The sequence below is a fragment of the Anolis sagrei genome, chromosome X (genome assembly GCF_037176765.1).
Source record: "Anolis sagrei isolate rAnoSag1 chromosome X, rAnoSag1.mat, whole genome shotgun sequence".
NCBI classification, from domain to species: Eukaryota; Metazoa; Chordata; class Lepidosauria; order Squamata; family Dactyloidae; genus Anolis; species Anolis sagrei.
The window spans coordinates 65159573-65179771 of record NC_090034.1 but is presented as its reverse complement, the minus strand read 5'-3'; the positions used below and the strand labels follow the sequence as shown (position 1 = coordinate 65179771).

The window sequence follows — 20199 nt, the reverse complement described above, 5'->3', positions numbered from 1 at the left end:
TGAAGGGAAATATAGAAATACAGGAGAAAATATGAAAATATAAAAATCATAATACAGAGAGTAAACCCAACTACCTTCCCCCAGTGTCCATAGTTCATATTATTCATAGGAAGGTCCATAAAGGGAAATATATCCATGAGGGGGAAAGAGAGTCCCTTGTTTGTGAGATGGGGGATCATCAGGAGCCCAGGTGTGTCTCAGATGGAAAAAGTCAAATACTCTTGTGGCATGATTTTCAGTAATAATTTGGTTACCTTCTGCTGTGAACATATGAAAATAGGGCATAAGCCTTGATTAAATGATACACACCAAACTGACCAAGGCTTAACCCTTATTATCCAGCCTGGTGTCCTTGCCCTTAGCAAAACTATGTTACTATCTCTTGCGGGGGGCGGGGGTCATGTTCGACTTCATCTTCAACTTTTCAACAATTACAGTCTTTGTCAATATTACATATCATGGATTTTCAAGACATGTGTTGAAACTGAAAGTGAAAAGCTTCGGCAAAGAAAGGTCTCCCCCCCCCCCCCCCCCCCAACATTGGTAACAGATCGGCTTCAACTCAGCGGTTGAGAAAACAAACCAACAAGAAATGGAATAGTTATTCTGGATTATTTTTTTTCATGTCACAAGCGACTTGAGAAACTGCAAGTCGCTTCTGGTGTGAGAGAATTGGCCGTAAGCAAGGAGGTTGCCCAGGGGACACCTGGATGTTTTGATGTTTTTACCATCTGTGTGGGAGACTTCTCTCGTGTCCCCGCATGTGGAGCTGATAGAGGGAGCTCATCCATGCTCTCCCCGGATTCGAACCTGCGACCTGTCAGTCTTCAAGTCCTGCCGGCACAAGGGTTTAACCCACTGCGCCACTGGGGGCTCCTTGGAGCTAGGTGTGAATGTTTCAATTGGCCACCTTGATTAGCATTTGATGGCCTCGCAGTTTTTTTGGTGTGGCTTGTTAGTGCCTGGGGGAATCTTTTGTTGATTAGCTGTCCCTGATTGTTTCCTCTCTGGAGTTTCCCTGTGTTTGAATGTTGTGTTTCTGTTATAATTTTAGAGTTTTAAAATACTGGTAGCCAGATTTTGTTCATTTTCATGGTTTCCTCCTCTCTGTTGAAATTGTCCACCTGCTTGTAGATTTCAATGGCTTCTACCTACGTGGCCGCATTTCTGTGTACAAACCCACACGGTCTCTTCGTTCATCTGGAGAGGCCCTGCTCTTGCTCCTGCCTCCCTCGCAGGCGCGATTGGTGGGGACGAGGGAGAGGGCCTTCTCGGTGGTGGCCCCCCGACTCTGGAACTCACTTCCCAGGGATATCAAGCATGCCCCAACATTGGCAGTCTTTAGGAGGAGCCTGAAAACGTGGCTGTTCCAGTGTGCCTTCCCGGCAGCAGGGTGAGCTCCTGCTGTTAGCCCCAACTCCTGCCAACCTAGTAGTTCAAAAACATGCAAATGTGAGTAGATCAATAGGTAAAGCCTTGGTGAGAAATCGCAAAAAGCGCTTCAAACATTAGTGCCAGCCACGTGACCAGGAGGTGTCTATAGACAACACAGTCTCTTTGGTTTGGAAATGGAGACGAACACCTCCCTCAGAGCCAGAGTTGAGCACCGCCTCCACAAGTCGGAAATGCAAGGGGAAGCCTTTGCCTTTGTCTTTGTGAATTTCATAATGGCATTGAATGTTTGCCTGAGTTTGTGTTTGTATATATGCTGTAATCTGCCCTGACTCCCCTTGGAGAGATAGGGCAGAATATAAATAAAGTGTTATTAGTAGTAGGGAGGAGATTTGCTGGTCACCAACACACCAGGGAGAATCACAACAGAGTTCTTGCGACCCTGGAGAAGGTAGGATGTGGTAGACTCCATGGCAGACCCCCCGGACTTAAGATCCTGCTGGCAAATGCCAGATCCGTCAATAGAAAAACAGCTGCCATCCAAGACTTGATCCTGGATGAGGGGGCGGACCTGGCCTGCATCACTGAGACCTAGTTGGACGAGCTGGGAGGGGTAAATCTCACCCAGTTATGCCCACCTGGTTTCGGGGTGCACCAGCAGGCTATGTCTGGGGCGCGGAGAGGAGGGGTCACAATAGTCTTTCGGCAGTCCATCACTGTGGTCAGATGCGCTGTTCCGCAATCTTCTGGGTTTGAGTGTGTTCACTTGAGGGTGGGAAACCGTGATAGCTTGGGGATTCTGCTGGTGCACCGCCCACACCACAACTCAGCAGTTTCCCTGCCTGAGCTAGCAGATGTGGTCTCCAATTCGGCCCTGGTCTCCCAGCGCTTGATTGTGCTGGGAGACTTTAATATCCATGCAGAGACCTCTTTAACAGGAGCAGCTCAGGACTTCATGGTCGCCATGACAACCATGGGGCTATCACAAGTTATATCTGGACCCACCTATCAGGCTGGACATACACTCGACCTAGTTTTTGTTGCGGACAGTGGAACGGTCAGAGTGGAAGAGCAAAACATTCTTCCATTGTCATGGTCTGACCATCATCTGATCAGTTTTAGACTTGCTGTGACCTCTAACCTTCGCAGGGGTGGAGGACCAACTAAGATGGTCCGCCCCAGGAGACTGATGGATCCGGATGGATTCCTGAGGAATCTTGGGGCTCTTCCTGTCTTGGAGCCTGGCGATCCTGTCGACACCCTGGTTGATCGCTACAACAGTGAGATGGCCAGGGTGATAGACACGATCGCTCCCGAACGCCCCATCTCGTTGTGCAGAGACACACCATCTCCTTGGTTCACTGGGGAGTTGGCTGTGATGAAGTGCACGAGAAGGAGGCTAGAGTGCAAATGGAGGAAATCTCAGGACGGCTCCGACCGAACACTGCCTAGAGTCTCACTTAGGGCCTATACCGTGGCTATATGGGTAGCCAGGGAGTCCTTCACGACTGTCTGCATAGCGTCTGCATCTAATAGATCCTCGGAGTTGTTTTGGGACATTGTTTTGGGACATCCTTCATTCCCCTGAGGTGGAGGAGGCCTTCGATGACCCGACAACTCGGTGCTGTGAGTTTGCGCACCATTTTGCAGACAAAGTCGCTCGGATACGCCTGGAGTTGGACTCTAATTTAAACACAGCGCCAGGGGAGGTGACCGAGGCATCTGCTTGTCCGGTTTTGTGGGATTCTTTTTGGCTGGTTTGTCCTGAGGACGTGGAGGAGGTCCTTGGGTGTCAGCTCACAGCAGCCGTCCCCAATAATGACACAGGACTCCAATCCGTAGTCAATTAGAAACTTTACTGCTGGATGCTCAAACATAACAAAAGCCGAGATTGACCAGCGGCCGCTGGTCACCTCCTTTATACCCACCCCCACATTTGAAAACACTCTTCCCGCCAAGTGGGAAATCCCGCGCAACTCTCCTGCCAAAGGCCAACTGCTTCCCCCTGAGGTCACCAGCTGCAATGTCCTTATCAGTGCTCTACGTCAGGACCCTGGTTTTCAGCGCCAAAACTGAAGGCCTGGAAACCGGTTCCTGACACGGCGTCCTCCTCCTCTTCTTCTTCCTAGAAGGGAAATACACGTCAATCTACAGTCCTTCTTCATTGAGCGATCCTTGGTATTTTTTTAACAGGCTGCAATGAAACACTGGGTGCACCTTCCCCAAAACCTTTGGCAGTCACAGCCTATAGGTGACGTCATTGATTTTGTCGGAGATCCTAAAGGGGCCCATATACCGGGGGGACAATTTCCTAGATGGGGTGTCCAGCTTAAGGTTTTTGGTGCTTAGCCAAACCAAATCTCCCTCCTCTAGTTTGTCCCCCTCCCTCCTCTTACGATCAGTGAACAGCTTATATTTTCTTTGGGCTTCCCACAGCGATTTTACCACCTCGTCCCAGCTGGCTTTCACTTTATCTGGCCACTCCTCATTACCACAGGACTCTTCCTCCCCCCAATCCGGCAGTCTCGGCAAAGGCGCTATTTCTCGACCATAAAATATCTCGAAAGGGGATCTCCCAGTCGCTGCGTGGGGGGTCCCGTTATATGCTACCTCGGCGTAAGGGAGAACATCAGCCCAATCAGTCTGGCGGTGATTCGTGTACGTCCTCAAGAAGAGCCCCAACGTCTGTTGTGTGTGCTCGACCCCCCCCCCCCCCCGTTCGTCATGGGGTGGAATGCGGAGCTCAGGCTCCTCTCAGCTCCCAACAACCGCATGAACCTCCCCCAAAACCTTGCCATGAATTGGACCCCCCTATCGCTAATGAACTGGTCAGGACATCCATGTAGGCGATAAATGTGCTTTATAAACAGTTCTGCTAACTTTTCTGCGGATGGGAGTTTTGGTAGTGCGATGAAGTGCGCCTGATTTGAAAATAAATCTAGCACCGTCCAGACATAATGCTGCACTCGGCTAACTGGAAGTTCGCCCACGAAGTCCATGGCGATTGAACTCCACGGTTTGGAGGTCCCCGCCACCCTCTGCAGCAACCCCGTAGGCTTTTGAGTGGGCACTTTGTTTCTAGCACATGTGTCACACCGGGATACATATGATTTTGTGTCGCTCCTCATCCCCGGCCACTAACACTGCCGTGCCAACAGTTTTATAGTCTTAGTGACCCCCAAGTGTCCTGCGCTTCTACTATCGTGATACCTTATCATTATTTTCCCCCACAGGCTTTCAGGGACATACAATTTCTTGTTCACGAATCCTAATCCATCCCTCCATTCCACCTTTTCCTTGTTTCTCTCCAGCCATTCATCCCCCTCGTATGCCTGTTTCAGCTCCTCCTCCCATCCCCCACTTCCGCTTTCTACTCCCGTGAGCTGTTGGCTGTGCTTCACCTGCGCTCTGGTCTGCACCGCCATGCCCTATTGTTGTTCTGAGAACAGGCTCCCGCTTTGCCCCTGCTTCCTCCCCTCATCCTGTGGCATGCGGGATAGCGTACCCGCCAAGACATTCTGCTTTCCTTTGTGGAATCTCAGCTGAACTTGAACCTGCTGAAATACTGAGCCCATCTTATCTGCTTCGCTGATAACTTCCGGGGCGAGGTGATATATTGCAAATTTTTATGGTTGGTCCATACCTCAAAAGGTATGCCGCTTCCCTCCAGAAGGTGCCTCCAAGCTTCCAAAGCCTTTAATATCGCTAGTGCCTCCTTCTCCCACACCGGCCAATTTCTCTCAGTTTCGCTGAACTTTTTTGATAAAAACCCACACAGTTTCAACACACCCTCCAGATCCCTCTGCATCAACGCTGCCCCGTAGGCCCAATCTGACACATCGCAGATGCTTGGTGATATCGGGGTGGATTAGAATGGGCTCCTCTGTGAACCTGTGTTTCAGCTCCTCAAAAGCTCTCTGACATTCTGCTGACCAGACTAACCTCGCTCCTGGGGATCGTACCTTGGCCATTTCCCCCCTCCCCTTCGTCTTCAACAACTCAGTGAGGGGCAGTGTCAGCTGGGTGAAATCCTTTATGAAAGTCTGATATAAATTTGCAAATCCCAGGAAGGACTGCAACTGCTTGCGCGTTTTAGGGGGTTCCCAAGCCTTAACGTCCTCTACCTTCGAGAGGTCCATAGTGACGCCCCCACGCGAGATCCTGTACCCGAGGAACTCTATCTGCTCCTTGTTAAACTCACACTTGGGCAGCTTTGCAAACAGCTTCACCTCCCTCAACTTCTGAAGCACTTCCCTCACCAACTTGACGTGGTCCTGCCGGTTGCGGCTAAATATGATTACATCATCCACAAAGCAGTACACCCCGCGATACAATAATGGATGTAGCACCTCATTAATCATTTGCATAAATGCCCCTCTGGCTCCTTTTAGCCCGAATGGACACACACAGAAGTTGAAATGCTCCAGCGCACATGAAGAAGCCGTTTTCCATCTGTCCTCAGGTCGTATCCATAACTTATGGTAGGCCTGATAGTCTCGACAGTAAGTCCTTGGTCAGAGGCAAAGGGTAACTGGTGGTGGTGCTCACCGCATTCAGCCCCCTATAGTCCACGCATAGCCTCAGTGAGCCGTCCTTCTTGTGTCTGAACAGCACAGGGGCCCCTAAGGGGGATTCGGACGCTTCTATGAATCCTCTGGACAAATTCTTATCTATGTACTTCCTCAACTCTTCCATTTCCCTGGCCGACATGGGGTACAGCCTACTCTTGGGCAGGCTAGCGTCCTTGTTAAGTTCAATCTTTACCTCTACCCGTCTCTGAGGGGGAAATTGGTCAGCCTCCTTTTCGTCAAAAACGTCCGCGAAGTCTCAATACTCAGGAGGGATATCATGGACCCAGTCCGGCAGCGCGGTCCCCTCCCCTCGGCAGCATTCCCCCTTAGAAGCCTCTGGGAAACACAGGCTCCCCTCCTTCCCACGGATTCGCCTCCTTCAGCCACGGCATCCCCAAGATCACGTTATAAGTAGCCATAGGGGACACCACGAATGTTATCTCTCCTTCCCAGCAGCCTACTTTGCATCGCACCTTCTCCACCTCGAACTTCACCGGCGCTCCGGCTGCTACTGATCCATCTAGCTGGGAAAACGCTATGGGTGCCTGCAAGATTGTTCTTTTACACCCCAGCTTGTCTGCAAACTCTGGGGCCATAATGTTCCTGGAGCAGCCGCAATTCATGAAGGCTTTGCAACTGGTCCATTTGCCCTCCCCTTCCAGCCTGATAGGGAATACTAGCATTCCCGGGCTATGACTCACCAGATGCGCCCCTGGGGCCCCGAGAAGGATGCTTTCCTCTGCTCTCTTTCCGATAGCCGGCTTTGACCTGGGCTGCCAACAGTCAACTGCTTTATGATTCAAACAGCCGCATAGAAACATCCGCTTCGTCGCCCCTTGGGTTCCCCCGTCAGCTCCTTTCCAGCCGAGCCTCTCTCGGGTCTCCGACTCTCCTCCTTGTGCCGGGTCTGCTGTGGCGCCAATCCCCGATGCCTCCTGACTTGGGCCAGTGTCGTTTCGATGCGGCCCGCTAGCTCGATCCATCCGCCGATCGCCTCCGGGTCATCGCGATGTAGCGCCCAGGATAGAATCTCCTTCTTCAGGCCTTCCTTAAAGATTTGGACTTTTGTCACAATGGACCACTCAGGCACCCTTTCGGCCAACAACTGGAACTCCTCCACATACTCTGACACCGATCTCTGCCCTTGGGTTATGGTCTGCAGCTTTTCTCTCGCCCTGACTCGCTCAAGCGGATCTCGGAAACGCGCCTCCATAGCTGCCAGGAATCGTCTCAATGATCCTAAGCATGGGTCGCGTCTGGCATGGAGCTGAACGTACCAGTCCGCCGCTCCTCTCCTCAGCACCACGCCCACTGTTCACACCCTGCTGGCTTCCAACCTAAAGGGAGGTGCGGTGTCTTCCAGATAGCCCCTCACCATCGTCAGGAAGAAATCGAGGTTCTCAGCCTCGCCTCCAAATTCCACTCTCAGCTCCTCCCTCTGTTGGTAGGTGGGTGGCTGCGCTTCCCGGACACCCGCTCGCGGTGGCCCTCCCTGGAGCCCTTGCTGCTCCGGGGGCAATTCCCGCTGCCCTGTGCCACGCCCGGCTCCAGCCGGGGGCACCAGGAGCGTCAGTTGGGTTGTCAGCGCTGCTCCCCGGGGTCGCCCTTCTTCCTCGTCGCTCTGTGCTCCGGTTCTGGAGTCTTGCCTGAGTCTTGGGATGCGCCCCGGGTTCTCAGTCGCTCCACAGCGACTCCTCCCGGGGCCGTGGGTCTTCCACCAGGGGAGCCAGACATTCCATCAGTCTCGACATCACAGCGAGGGTAGTTTCCATAGCCGCCACTTTCTCCTCTAGGTATTCCATCCTCTTGGGGGAGGGGAACTCCAGACCGCTGCTCTCTCTTGCAGCTTCCTCCGGCCCTTTCACTCGCCTCTGGGTCACCCCACAGGACTCCGATCCGTAATCAATTAGAAACTTTACTGCTGGATGCTCAAACATAACAAAAGCCGAGATTGACCAGCGGCTGCTGGTCACCTCCTTTATACCCACCCCCACATTTGAAAACACTCTTCCCGCCAAGTGGGAAATCCCACGCAACTCTCCCGCCAAAGGCCAGCTGCTTCCCCCCGAGGTCAGCAGCTGCAATGTCCTTATCAGTGCTCTACGTCAGGACCCTGGTTTTCAGCGCCAAAACTGAAGGCCTGGAAACTGGTTCCTGACACTTGGGGCTGTGAGGGCGACCACGTCGGCTCTAGACCCCTGCCCGTTTTGGCTAATTAAATCTGCCAAAGGTGATTTGATTGATTGGTTTGTGTTGATCATTAATGTATCATTGGAGCAAGGGATTTTTCCATCTGGACTAAAACAGGCTGTGGTCAGACCACTCCTGAAAAAGACCTCCTTTGACTCCATGTTCTTGAACAACTACAGACCAATCTCCAACCTTCCTTTTTTGGGTAAGGTGTTGGAGCGGGTGGTCGCCTCTCAGCTACAGGGTTTCCTGGATGACATCCACTATCTGGATCAGTCACAGTCTTGTTTCAGGCCTGGTCATGGTACCGAGACGGCTTTGGTTGCCTTGGTGGATGACCTCCGCAGGGAGCTGGACAGGGGGAGTGTGACCTTGCTGGTTCTCTTGGACATCTCAGTGGCTTTCAATACCATTGATCATGGTATCCTTCTGGGATGACTCTCTGGGATGGGCCTTGAAGGCACGGCTCTGGCATGGCTCCGGTCCTTCCTGGAAGGTCGTTCCCAGATGCTGAAGCTGGGAGACACCTGCTCAGACCCCTGGCCTTTGACCTGTGGGGTCCCGCAAGGTTCCATTCTGTCTCCCATGCACTTTAACATCTACTTGAAACTGCTGGGAGAGGTCATCCGGAGTTTTGGAGTTGGGTGCCATCTCTACGCAGATGACACCCAACTCTACTACTCTTTTCCACCTGACTCCAAGGAAGCCCCTCGGGTGCTGGACGAGTGTCTGACCGCTGTGGCTTTATGGATGAAGAGGAATAAGCTGAAGATCAATCCCGATAAGACAGAGGTCCTCCTGGTAGATCGTAAACCAGATCGGGGTATAGGGTGGCAACCTGTGTTGGACGGGGTTGCACTCCCCCTGAAGTCACAGGTCCGCAGTTTGGGTGTCCTTCTGGACTCATCATTTATGCTTGAAGCTCAGGCGTCGGCGGTGGCCGGGAGGGCCTTAACACAATTAAGACTCATGCACTAATTGCGACCGTACCTCGTGAAGGATCTGACCAGGGTGGTCCATGCCTTAGTCACCTCCAGATTGGACTACTGTAATGCACTCTACGTGGGGCCGTCCTTGAAAATGGCCCGGAAATTTCAATTGGTACAACGGGCGGTGGCCAGGTTGTTAACTGGGGCTCTTTACAGGAAGTGGTCAATCCTCCTGTTTAAGGAGCTCCATTGGCTGCCGTTCATTTACTGGTCTCAATTCAAGGTGCAGGTGCTTACCTCCAAAGCCCTAAACGGTTTGGGACCCGCCTACCTGCTTGACCGCATCCCAAAGGACGAAGCCGAGAACACAAAAATCAAGAACTTCCAGCCGATTTCCTTATTAAACGTTGATTATAAAATCTTCTCAGGAATTCTGGCTTCAAGAATGAAGAAAATATTGAGTACAAGAATACATGAGGACCAAGCAGGCTTTCTGCCAGGACGTCACATGAAAAAGTGGGCACATTCGGACATATGTGGTGGGACTGTGGAGCTGTCAAAAAGTTCTGGTACGAAATATATAAAAAGATCGGAGAGATTTTCCAGTTACAGTTTGAGTTTAAACCGGAGTATTTTTTGTTGGGAATGACAGACTTCAACTTGAACAAGAACGATGATAAGATTTTTTTTTATCTCACCACATCAGCAAGAATCTGCATAGCGCGTCAATGGAAAAGTAAGGAGACACCAAAGATCAACTCCTGGATTGAGAAAACCATGGACATAATGAATATGGAGCTGCTAACCCAGAAGGTATCCCAAAATAGTTCAATATACGACAAGACGAAGTGGAAGAAATTTACCAATTTTCTGGAAAAGGACAAATAAACATTATCTTAAAATAGGAATAAAAGAAGGGCACTCCGGGCAAAGTTAGGGTAGGTTACAGGATAACCTCTATTTTAACACTAAATTGTAAAAGAAAGAAGACAAAGGCTCACTTGAGGTATCTGGAAGTTAAAGGGAAAATGTCATACTAGATGTTTTGTATGTTATTGTTATACGGTGGTCGGTACGTTAGTTTTGTAGATGTTATTTGTTATTTGTTGTTTGTTATGTCTGTCAGTTTCGTTATGTCAGTTAATAATTATAAAACTCAATAAATATATATATATTTAAAAAGGAGCTCCATTGGCTGCCGTTCATCTTCCGGTCCCAATTCAAGGTGCAGGTTCTTACCTACAAAGCCCTGAACTGTTTGAGACCTGCCTACGAACCCACACAATCTCTTTGATAATCTGGAGAGGCCCTACTCGCGCTCCCACTTCCATCGCAGGCGCGATTGGTGGGGACGAGGGAGAGGGCCTTCTCGGTGGTGGCCCCCCGACTCTGGAACTCACTCCCCAAGGATATCAGGCACGCCCCAACTTTGGCAATTTTTAGGAGGAGCTTGAAAACGTGGTTGTTCCAGTGTGTCTTCCCAGAATAAGGAAACTCCCAGCAATATGTCCCTAATTGCACCTTATTAGTGATCTAGAACTGTCTGTACACCCCATTCTTTTCCAAAATTCTATCCTAGTTATATTTCACCTGGTCTTGTCCAGCATTATTTTTTAAATTTTAACTATTACATTTGGCCCAGCCATTGGTTTTTAAATGTTACTGTGTTATTGTCGATGTTTACTGTCTATTTTTGTTTATGAGCTTCATTTTATTGTTTTGTATTACTGCTGTTGTTTTTTTTTTTTTGCTGATGTATTGTGGGCTCGGCCTCATGTAAGCCGCACCGAGTCCCTTGGGGAGATGGTAGCAGGGTATAAATAAAGTTTTTTTAATTATTATTATCATTATTATAGTAGTGTTATTATTATCATATAATCATTGATAAAAAATATTTGTGGTGCATCAACTACTGAAGACCACAGCACTCCTCTCAAGACCATCCAGGCCCCTTCTATACTACCATATAATCCAGTTTCTCAAAGCAGATCATTCAGATTATCTACTCTGAACTGGATTAAATGAGTCTACGCTGTTATATAATCCAGTTCAAAGAAGATAATCTGGATATGATCTGGCAGTGTAAAAGGGCCCCCAGTTTTGAAGCGCTGCCATTGATGATGACTCTTTGAACGTGCTTTTTCACCAATTATGGCATTTTGATCTATTCCATATTTGCTCCATTTGCTGATCAAAATATCACGAAAAATAAAAAAGAGATACAAGTTTCGCTTGGCCGGGTTTGTTTTGGCAAACTCATGCTGTTTCCTACTAATCACTTCATTTTAATCAAGATACTTGCAAGCGGACTCCTATATAATCCTTTGTAATATGCAATTATTTTTTGTTTGCTGGTATTGAGGTCAAGCTTGTGGTTTCCTGGATTTTTTTCTCCCCGGTTTTGAATGAGAGGGAATATCTGGGAAAATATGTTAAATGTCCTTTGGCATTTCACATATTCTCCCAAATGTCTCAAAAAATCTGCTTGTGGGGTGGATTTGCCCATTGTTATAAGGTTCAGTCATTTAATATTAAACTAAGTAGATACAAAGTGGGCTATACACTTTGGAAGGGAAATGGTACTACAAATCGGTATGTTTCTCCATGGAGAAAATCCTTCCAATTTCCAGATCAAAAGCCTAAACTAAAATCAAGAGGAAGTGCATTTTCCCCATATCATCGGCTCTGTTTTGTTGTTGATGATGATGATGTTGTTCGATGGGGCTAGAGTACAGGGTGAGCAAACTGGCAATTTGCAAATACTGGCCTGAATTCTGTTGCTAAGCCCAACTGGAATATACCCACTGAACTGATAAGATTCATTTATGTGTTGGCTTGCCATTTCATAATTGAGCCATTAAGGAAAACTAATCAGGATAAAATAATCCCACAACTGTTGTACTAAAGGCAGTAGCACTGGATTTATGTTATGCAAAACTATCATTATTTGCATGTATATATTCCAAAAAGAATGGCGCTCAGTAATCCTTTGAGAGGGAAGAATATGGAGAATTAGATAGTAGTAGAGTCTCACTTATCCAACATAAATTGGCTGGCAAAACGTTGGATAAGTGAAAATGTTGGATAATCAGGAGGGATTAAGGAAAAGCCTATTAAACGTCAAATTACATTATGATTTTACAAATTAAGCACCAAAACATCATGTTTTACAACAAATTGGCAGAAAAAGCAGTTCAATACACAGTAACGTTATGTAGTAATTACTGTGTTTACAAATTTAGCACCAAAACATTGCACTGTATTGTTGCATCCACAAAATGGTGGCAATGGGGCAATGTCTTCAGAGAAACAGCTGGGCTCCAGGTCGAGGTTTGAGAGGCAAAAAGGGTTATTCCCATGGCAGAGGGGTTAGCAGAGCAAAACCGAGATAGTCATTAATCTTAGAATTTTCCCAGGAGAAGAATGACACCAATTTTGAAGCGATCCGTTGACTCGCAGATACGGGGACCCAATGGGTTTCCGTATCCGCGGTTTAAGGGAGCGCAGTTTCGGCCTCCCCGGGACACAAAAATCGCATCCCGGGTGGGCCGACAGCCATCTGCAGCCTGGGAGAGGAAAGGATCATGCAGAGCGAGCTTAGAGGCAATAAAAGGACACAAAGTAACACTATGGAGAGGAAAAAGGTTACAACTAATTGATACTTTTATTGTGGGGATTAGTTACAATGTTAGGAGGGGGAAGAAAGTGAAGTAACAGGAAGGCTTCTGAGTTGCAGCTGCTGCTGTGGCCACATTCATGCATGTTGGCCCAAGCAGGGCAATGGAGAACTGAGGAACTCCCTGCTGCAGGTCAGATCAGCTTGAAGGCAGGGAATTCTGGGTTCAACCTCATTACAGAGCGTTGGATGAGTGAAGGTTGGATAAGCAAGACTCTACTGTATATATAAAAATAATACTGCATTCAAAGTCAGATTTAGAATTTTTTTTCAAAAGAGAAGAGTATACTAATTGAAAGTAACATTTCACTTCTGTTCATGTAACCTAGTATTATAGGTGTAGTGTTCAGTGTTTAAGTGTATTCTACTCTAACCTTTTGTCTTCTGTTAGTCGTGCAAAGATGTGTACTTGTGACTCTGTTTCTGTACAGTTTGATTGTTGTTTGATGTGGTCTCAAATTTATGTGTTTAATAATAATAATAATAATAATAATAATAATAATACTACAATGGAAAAAGAAGCCTAAACTTAACTCAAGAGGAAGTGTATTTCCCTCACATCATCTGCTCTGTTTTGTCTTTCTCACATCCTGTTTAAAATAACATATTGGGTCAGATCGGATGACCAATTTTGACAGGCGTGTCTTCCTCCTGAATTAATTCAGGAAAAAATGTAATGATGTATGCAATAGAAGTCTCCCAAATCTAAGTTTGTGGTGTTGGCTGCAGTGTAAGCACTTAGAGCCGCCGCAAACTACAGGAAAGCGGGAGTGAGCTTGCGCTTGCGCTCACTCCGATGCCCCGCCTCCCCCCCCCCCCCCGAGGCTGCTCTCTCTCTTGCTAGCGTGCCTGTTTTCCCTTGCTAGGCCAGCGTTCCGAGCGTACTCTCGCTGTTGAATTCTGTCAACAGCGAGAGTACGCTCGTATCGCTGGCCTAGCAAGGGAAAACAGGCACGCTAGCAAGAGAGAGAGCAGCCTTGGGGGGGGGGGAGGCGGGGCTTTGGAGCGAGCGCAAGCGCAAGCTCGCTCCCGCTTTCCTGTAGTTTGGGGTGGCTCTTACGCCACTAAAATGTCTTAAGCATCATAGTTTCATTTATCAACTTGTGATTTCCCTCAGCTTCTTTTCTGCTAGTTGCTTTTAAGAATATAGTCTGGCATGACTGTCCTCTTCTTATAGCGTTTGGTGCTGATGTTCAAAGTGAAAACACTATCACCATTGGGTTGCGGTGAGTTTTCCGGGCTGTGTTCCAGCACCATTCTCTCCTGTCGTTTCGCCTGCATCTGTGGCTAATGGCAACTTTGGAGGTTCTGTTGGCAGTGAGGCAAGTGGAGTGTATATATCTTGTGGAGTGTATATACCCATTTTCCTATTTCCAACAGACCTCACTACCTGTGAGGATGCTTGCCATAGATGCAGGTGAAACGTCAGGAGAAAATGACTTAGACGAAGGGCTAGAAGGCATGATCATCAAGTTTGCAGACGGCACCAAATTGGAAGGGAGAGCCAATACTCCAGAGGACAGGAGCAGAATTCAAAACAATCTTGACAGATTAGAGAGATGGGCCAAAACTAACAAAATGAAGTTCAACAGTGACAAATGCAAGATACTCCACTTTGGCAGGAAAAATGAAATGCAAAGATACAAAATGGGGGACGGCTGGCTCGACAGCAGTACGTGTGAAAAATATCTTGGAGTCCTCGTGGACAACAAGTTAAACATGAGCTAACAATGTGATGTGGCGGCAAAAAAAGCCAATGAGATTTTGGCCTGCATCAATAGGAGCATAGTGTCTAGATCTAGGGAAGTAATGCTACCCCTCTATTCCGCTTTGGTTAGAGCACACCTGGAATATTGTGTCCAATTCTGGGCACCACAATTCAAGAGAGATATTGACAAGCTGGAATGTGTCCAGAGGAGGGCTACTAAAATGATCAAGGGTCTAGAGAACAAGCCCTATGAGGAGCGGCTTAAGGAGCTGGGCATGTTTAGCCTGAAGAAGAGAAGGCTGAGAGGAGATATGATAGCCATGTATAAATATGTGAGAGGAAGCCACAGGGAGGAGGGGGAGCAAGCTTGTTTTCTGCTTCCTTGGAGACTAGGACGCGGAACAATGGCTTCAAACTACAAGAGAGGAGATTCCATCTGAACATGAGGAAGAACTTCCTGACTGTGAGAGCCATTCAGCAGTGGAACTCTCTGCCCCGGAGTGTGGTGAAGGCTCCTTCTTTGGAAGCTTTTAAACAGAGGCTTTTAAACAGAGGCCATCTGTCAGGGGTGATTTGAATGCAATATTCCTGCTTCTTGGCAGGGGGTTGGACTGGATGGCCCATGAGGTCTCTTCCAACTCTTTGATTCTATGAAATGCCTCTAGAACATGGCCATATAGCCCGAAAAAACCTACAAAAACCCGATTATTCCGGCCATGAAAGCATTCAAAAATAAATCAAGTTCTTGTTTCACTCTCATTCAAATCTCCTGTGTATGCCTATGTTCCTGTCAGAGTTTTACCTTGGAAATGTTCCTGTTTCTCATTCGTAGGGATTTATGCCTATGATCTTGACTTCCTGGATTTCTTGTACCTTGCTACTTTGGACTACTGAACTTTGTATATTGGACTCCTGCTATTTTATAGCACTTCTTCCACTGCTTTTTGGGAAATGCCTTTTTCCCTTTCGTATATTTATTTATTTATGACATTTATATGCCATCCTCCTCACCCCGAAGGGGACTCAGAGTGTATGCTTTTGTAAATAAACTGCTATAGTTAGATACTACTGGACTGAGTGTAGTGCTGGGTGAGAAGGTGCTCTCAAGGCTAGAATGCAAAATTATCATGGAAAAAGAAAACGGAGGAAAACTACAATTTCTAGATTATGACCCCTACCACACCGCCAAATAAAACCCCACATTTTCTGCTTTGTACTGGAATATATGGCCATGTGGATTCAGATAACCCAGTTCAAAGCAGATATTGTGGGATCTTTCTGCCATGATATTCTGGGTTATATGGCTGTGTGGAAGGGCCGCTAGTCATCCACAAACCAAAACAACAATTGGGCCACACAATCTTCAGAAAACCTACGCACACGGATAGAAACCTACACTAAAAATTCCAGCCATCATATAGGGCAAAAAAGAAGCACTTATGCTTCGCATACATGTTCCCCTCACTTCATCATCATAGACAACCCTGTGAAATATGTTTGGCTGGAAGAAAGAGGACCGGGCCAGAGACAACCAGTGATTTTTAAGGCTGATCAACCATTTGAATCTGCATCTCCGCTGTAGTGAATCTTACCTAGTAAACCGGAAAAGAAGCCTTGATAACAGTATGGCAATCCTCCATTTTGGGAGTGTAAGCCAGGGAAGCAGCCATCTTGAGTGAGGATAGTTAGAAGATGAGAGAAATTTGAGGTCTCCTGGGATTGGCTAGAGCAGATGGGAGGAGCCAAGTCTTAGGAGGGAAAAAGATTTCAGCTTCTGTGTAGTTGAGTATTCGGAGCTGGTGTGAGAAGAAGTGTTTTTGAAACTGAGTTTTCAGAGAGAGAGAGAGTCTGTGTCAGACAGGGGTTGATTAGCTGACAGGAAAGGTCAGGCAGCAACCTGATTTCTTGTGGGAGATAGCACAAGAGATTAGCTCTCTAGGCTGAGTTAGTTAGCAGGAAGAACTCTGGGAAGAGTTAGCTGACAACTCAGGGGAGTACCTAGGATAGGTTAGTCAGAAACTCATTACTATTTCTCTGAAGTAGAGTGAGGGATTTTTGTTACTACCAGCTAGATCTGTTGGATTAGCTCTGACTGTAACTAAGTGAAGAAACTCATTCTAGCAACCATCAAACTGTAGTATTTTCGTAACAAGTCAAGTGTTTTGTACCTCTCAGAAGTAGTTGTCTGTTTTTATAAATAAATCTTTTTTCTATTTAACTTTCAAAGAGGTCTCTATTGTTCCTCAGTCTATCATTAATCCTTTGTGATAATTCCAGCATCTTTAACATCCTGATACTACAGAAAGTACTCTTATCAAATAGGCATTCTGGGAGCTAGGGGAAGAGCAGTGTTGGAAGAAGTAGAAAAAGTTTACCTCAAAAACTCATTTTAAAAATCCTAAGATAACTTGGGTTGGTGGCAGCTTTAATCCAAAAGAAGACTACAAGGCAAACAGTGTTCACTCTATCATTACACATATCTGTCTACATCTCGCTACCATATTGGAGGCACAGGGGTAGGATTTTTGAGGAAAAAGTGGATCTTTGGGAGAAGAATCATCTTGCCCAGACGTATTATCAATAAGCCTCCAGCCTCGCGTCACTGGTTGTGATATTTTCCTTCTTACTGGTGTCCAGTGGTGTGATATTACATATAATCCTTTACAGTGGTGTTCAGCTGTGGGATATATATTATAGTATATACTTTATAATTGGTGCCAGTGGCGGGATTGATATTTCATATTCGTTATATCCGCCATCTAGTTCTAGTTCTCCAGCTTTACCAAGATCTATCAGAGCAGAACCAGTCGAAAGCCTCTCATGCTCCATTTCTCCGCATTATTTGCTCTGCTTTTCCTATGAGTGCTTTTCTACTACTAATCCCCATCCATCCTGCAATTCTTGTTGCGCACAAGCAAAACAAATTCTTTTTACTGGATTTTAAGTCTCCGTGCATTTGCTTAGGAGGAAAATACATTCCATGTGATTGAGATAAGAAGGAAGTGTCTAAACCAGCAACAAATAGAATTGTAGAAGAAAATCTTTGGGCACTGTATTGGCTACATAGATTATCCTTCTCCAAACACTTGATTAAACTCTAATAAGACATAATCTTATTCATCTGTATCTTCAATCAGTACAGGGTGCTCATCACCTAAAACCAATCCCCATAAATGGCCTTCTCCCAACTAAAGAATATTGTAGTGATTACAACTTGCTAAAAAGAAGAGGCAGAAATGTTCTTTCTCATCAGAGACATTCCATATAATCAAATTCCCAACCAAGTTAATAATGACAGTCCGGTCACACATACACATGTGCACAGATACATGTCACAAGAAATTTAATATGCAGATTTGATAAATGTGGATTTAATATGTGTGGATATGAATGAAATTATATGGAATAATGAATTAATGAGAGCTAATAATTTTGGAGACTCCATTCTAAAAGATTAAGGCCTGCAATGACTAACTACCTGCTTGCTGGACTGTAATTAAAAGTTGCTAATGAGAGCTGAAATAGTAAACTGTGATAAGAACTGTGACAGTGATAAGAGAAATATTTACAATGTTAAGAAGGAAGTCAACATAAGGGTAACAGCAATCAAGAAGAGTCAATATCTGGCAAGGAAACTGAGATGGTGGATGACGTCTATCATTAATTTACAACTTTGGAACTATATCAGCTGAAGTGTGTGTATGAAGTGTGCAAGGGAAATGGGAATTACAGTTCTGCTCCCAGGGACATGGGGGCCGAGAGGGCCATGTGGCCCAAGCGGCCACTGGGCCGGCTGTAGAATGTGGAAGTAGGTGAGAACAAGACTCAGAGAGTGAAAGGAGACTCAGAGAAGCAGAGATATAGGGTAACTATGTTTATTTTGGGTTAGAGACTATATAACTAGTAAAAAGGGGGAAGATGGTTGTCAAGAAGTCTCCTCGGCACTGGTAGCTGCTGCTGGGCTTCCCCATACATCCATAAGGCCAATCTGTGGAATGTCAGGCCCCCTCTACCTGCAGAACTCTCCGCTGCAGTGCCAAGTTTAGTAATATAATATTTTGACTTGGGGGGAGGGTCCCCCTGCTCAACAACAGTGGGTGTGTGGATTATTTGTAGGTTGTGTTTTTTCATCAGCTTCCCTATGTGGTCAGTGGTTCTCTGGATGTATGGTAACTTCATGAACAATCCTAATCTTCAGTCCTAGGTATTTATGTTTCAGCATCTCCCTGTCTCTGTGATTTTAACTGTTCATTCTTAATAACGTTAAGGTTTAATTCTATTTTAATGTTTACATATTTGGGGATTCAAATGTATCAAATTGGTTGTACACTGCTACGAGTCTCGTTTGTAGAGAGAAAAAGCAGGGTTAAAGAATGATAATAATAACAATAAGAAGAAAATCATAACAACAATAACAATAACAACAAGTCCAGAAGGTGTTGCATTATTGAGCATGTAGATCCAGGAATATGTGCATGTGTGTATATGTATGTATGTATGTATGTATGTAAATAAACATAAGGTTAAACAATAAGAACAATAACCATAACAACAGCAAGAACAAGAAGGAAGCCTTTAGGTATTGCATTATTGAGCCTGTGTAGATCCAGGAATATATGTGTGTATGTGTATGCGTATAAATAAACATAATGCTAATCAACAACAACAAGTCCATAAGGTGTTGCATTATTGAGCCTGTGTAGATCCAGGAATATGTGCATGTGTGTATGTGTATATATAATGTATGTGCAAATCAGAAAAACCGATTTGATGACATGCAAAGATGCTTATTAATAAAGGGGAAAGGTAAAGTTTAACAGACCAGACTTTCAGTTGGTTGATACCACTTAGTCCTATTTAAATGACCCCAAACCCTTCTAACCGAATGCCCACTTATCTTAATTCAGTCTGAAAAGTATAATTCATAGAATCTTCCAGGCAGAAGCCATGCTAGTTGAGGCATTCTCGAAACACTAGTAAGTGACAAGTAAGATTCCTGTGGTTAAAAATAATGTCAACGATGCCACCGTCTGATGATGATCTCTCCTTACTTTGCAGGGGATGGCTGTGGCCACTCTGTGCTGACACCGTCCAGTGGGACCTTGACCTCCAAGAACTATCCCAACACTTACCCAAACTTCACATCCTGCGAGTGGAAGATTCATGGGGCTGGAGGACGGCGACTCAGTTTGGCTTTTGGTGATGTGGATATTGAAGCTTCAGAACAATGCAGATCTGGCTTCTTACTGCTTTCTTCTCCATTGGATGGTTCCAGCTTTGGTAAGGCTATCCTGACTTACTTACTTATCCTGATTGAAGCATCACAGGATTACACCATGTTTTCTCTGCAGTGAGTCAACTGTGTGGTGCAGCAACTAAAAAGCCAATGCAATTCTAAGCTGCATCAATAGGAGCATAGGGTTGCTGTGATTTTTCTGGCAGCATTCTTTCCTAACATTTTGCCTGCATCTGTGGCTAATGGCATACTCTAATGGCATACTCTAATGGCAAGTTCTTTTGGCAGTGAGGTAAGTGAAGTGTATATGAAGTGTATATATAGGAACATAGTGTTGAGATCAAGGGAAATAACCCACTCTATCCTACTTTGGTCAGACCTCAACTGGAATAACATTGTATCCAATTCTGGGCATTTAAGAAGGAGATGGACAAGATGGAAGCGGTCCAGAGAATCCTCTCCCAGCTTCAAACCAGTTCCAGATCTGTCGATCTAAT

The 20199-nt window shown here is 46.1% G+C and overlaps 1 protein-coding gene across 3 annotated transcripts in view; it reads left to right on the top strand.

The window, feature by feature from the left end:
- LOC132780827 (discoidin, CUB and LCCL domain-containing protein 1-like) overlaps positions 1-20199 on the top strand; it is a 95842-nt gene that overhangs the window by 8851 nt on the left and 66792 nt on the right. For 2 of the 3 annotated variants that reach the window (XM_060784634.2, XM_060784633.2), the window contains exon 2: positions 19525-19746. In XM_060784634.2, the coding sequence (XP_060640617.2) occupies positions 19525-19746 (222 nt within the window). Of the gene's footprint in view, positions 1-19524; positions 19747-20199 lie in introns of those variants that run through there. The other variant, XM_067473658.1, reaches the window with a different exon arrangement.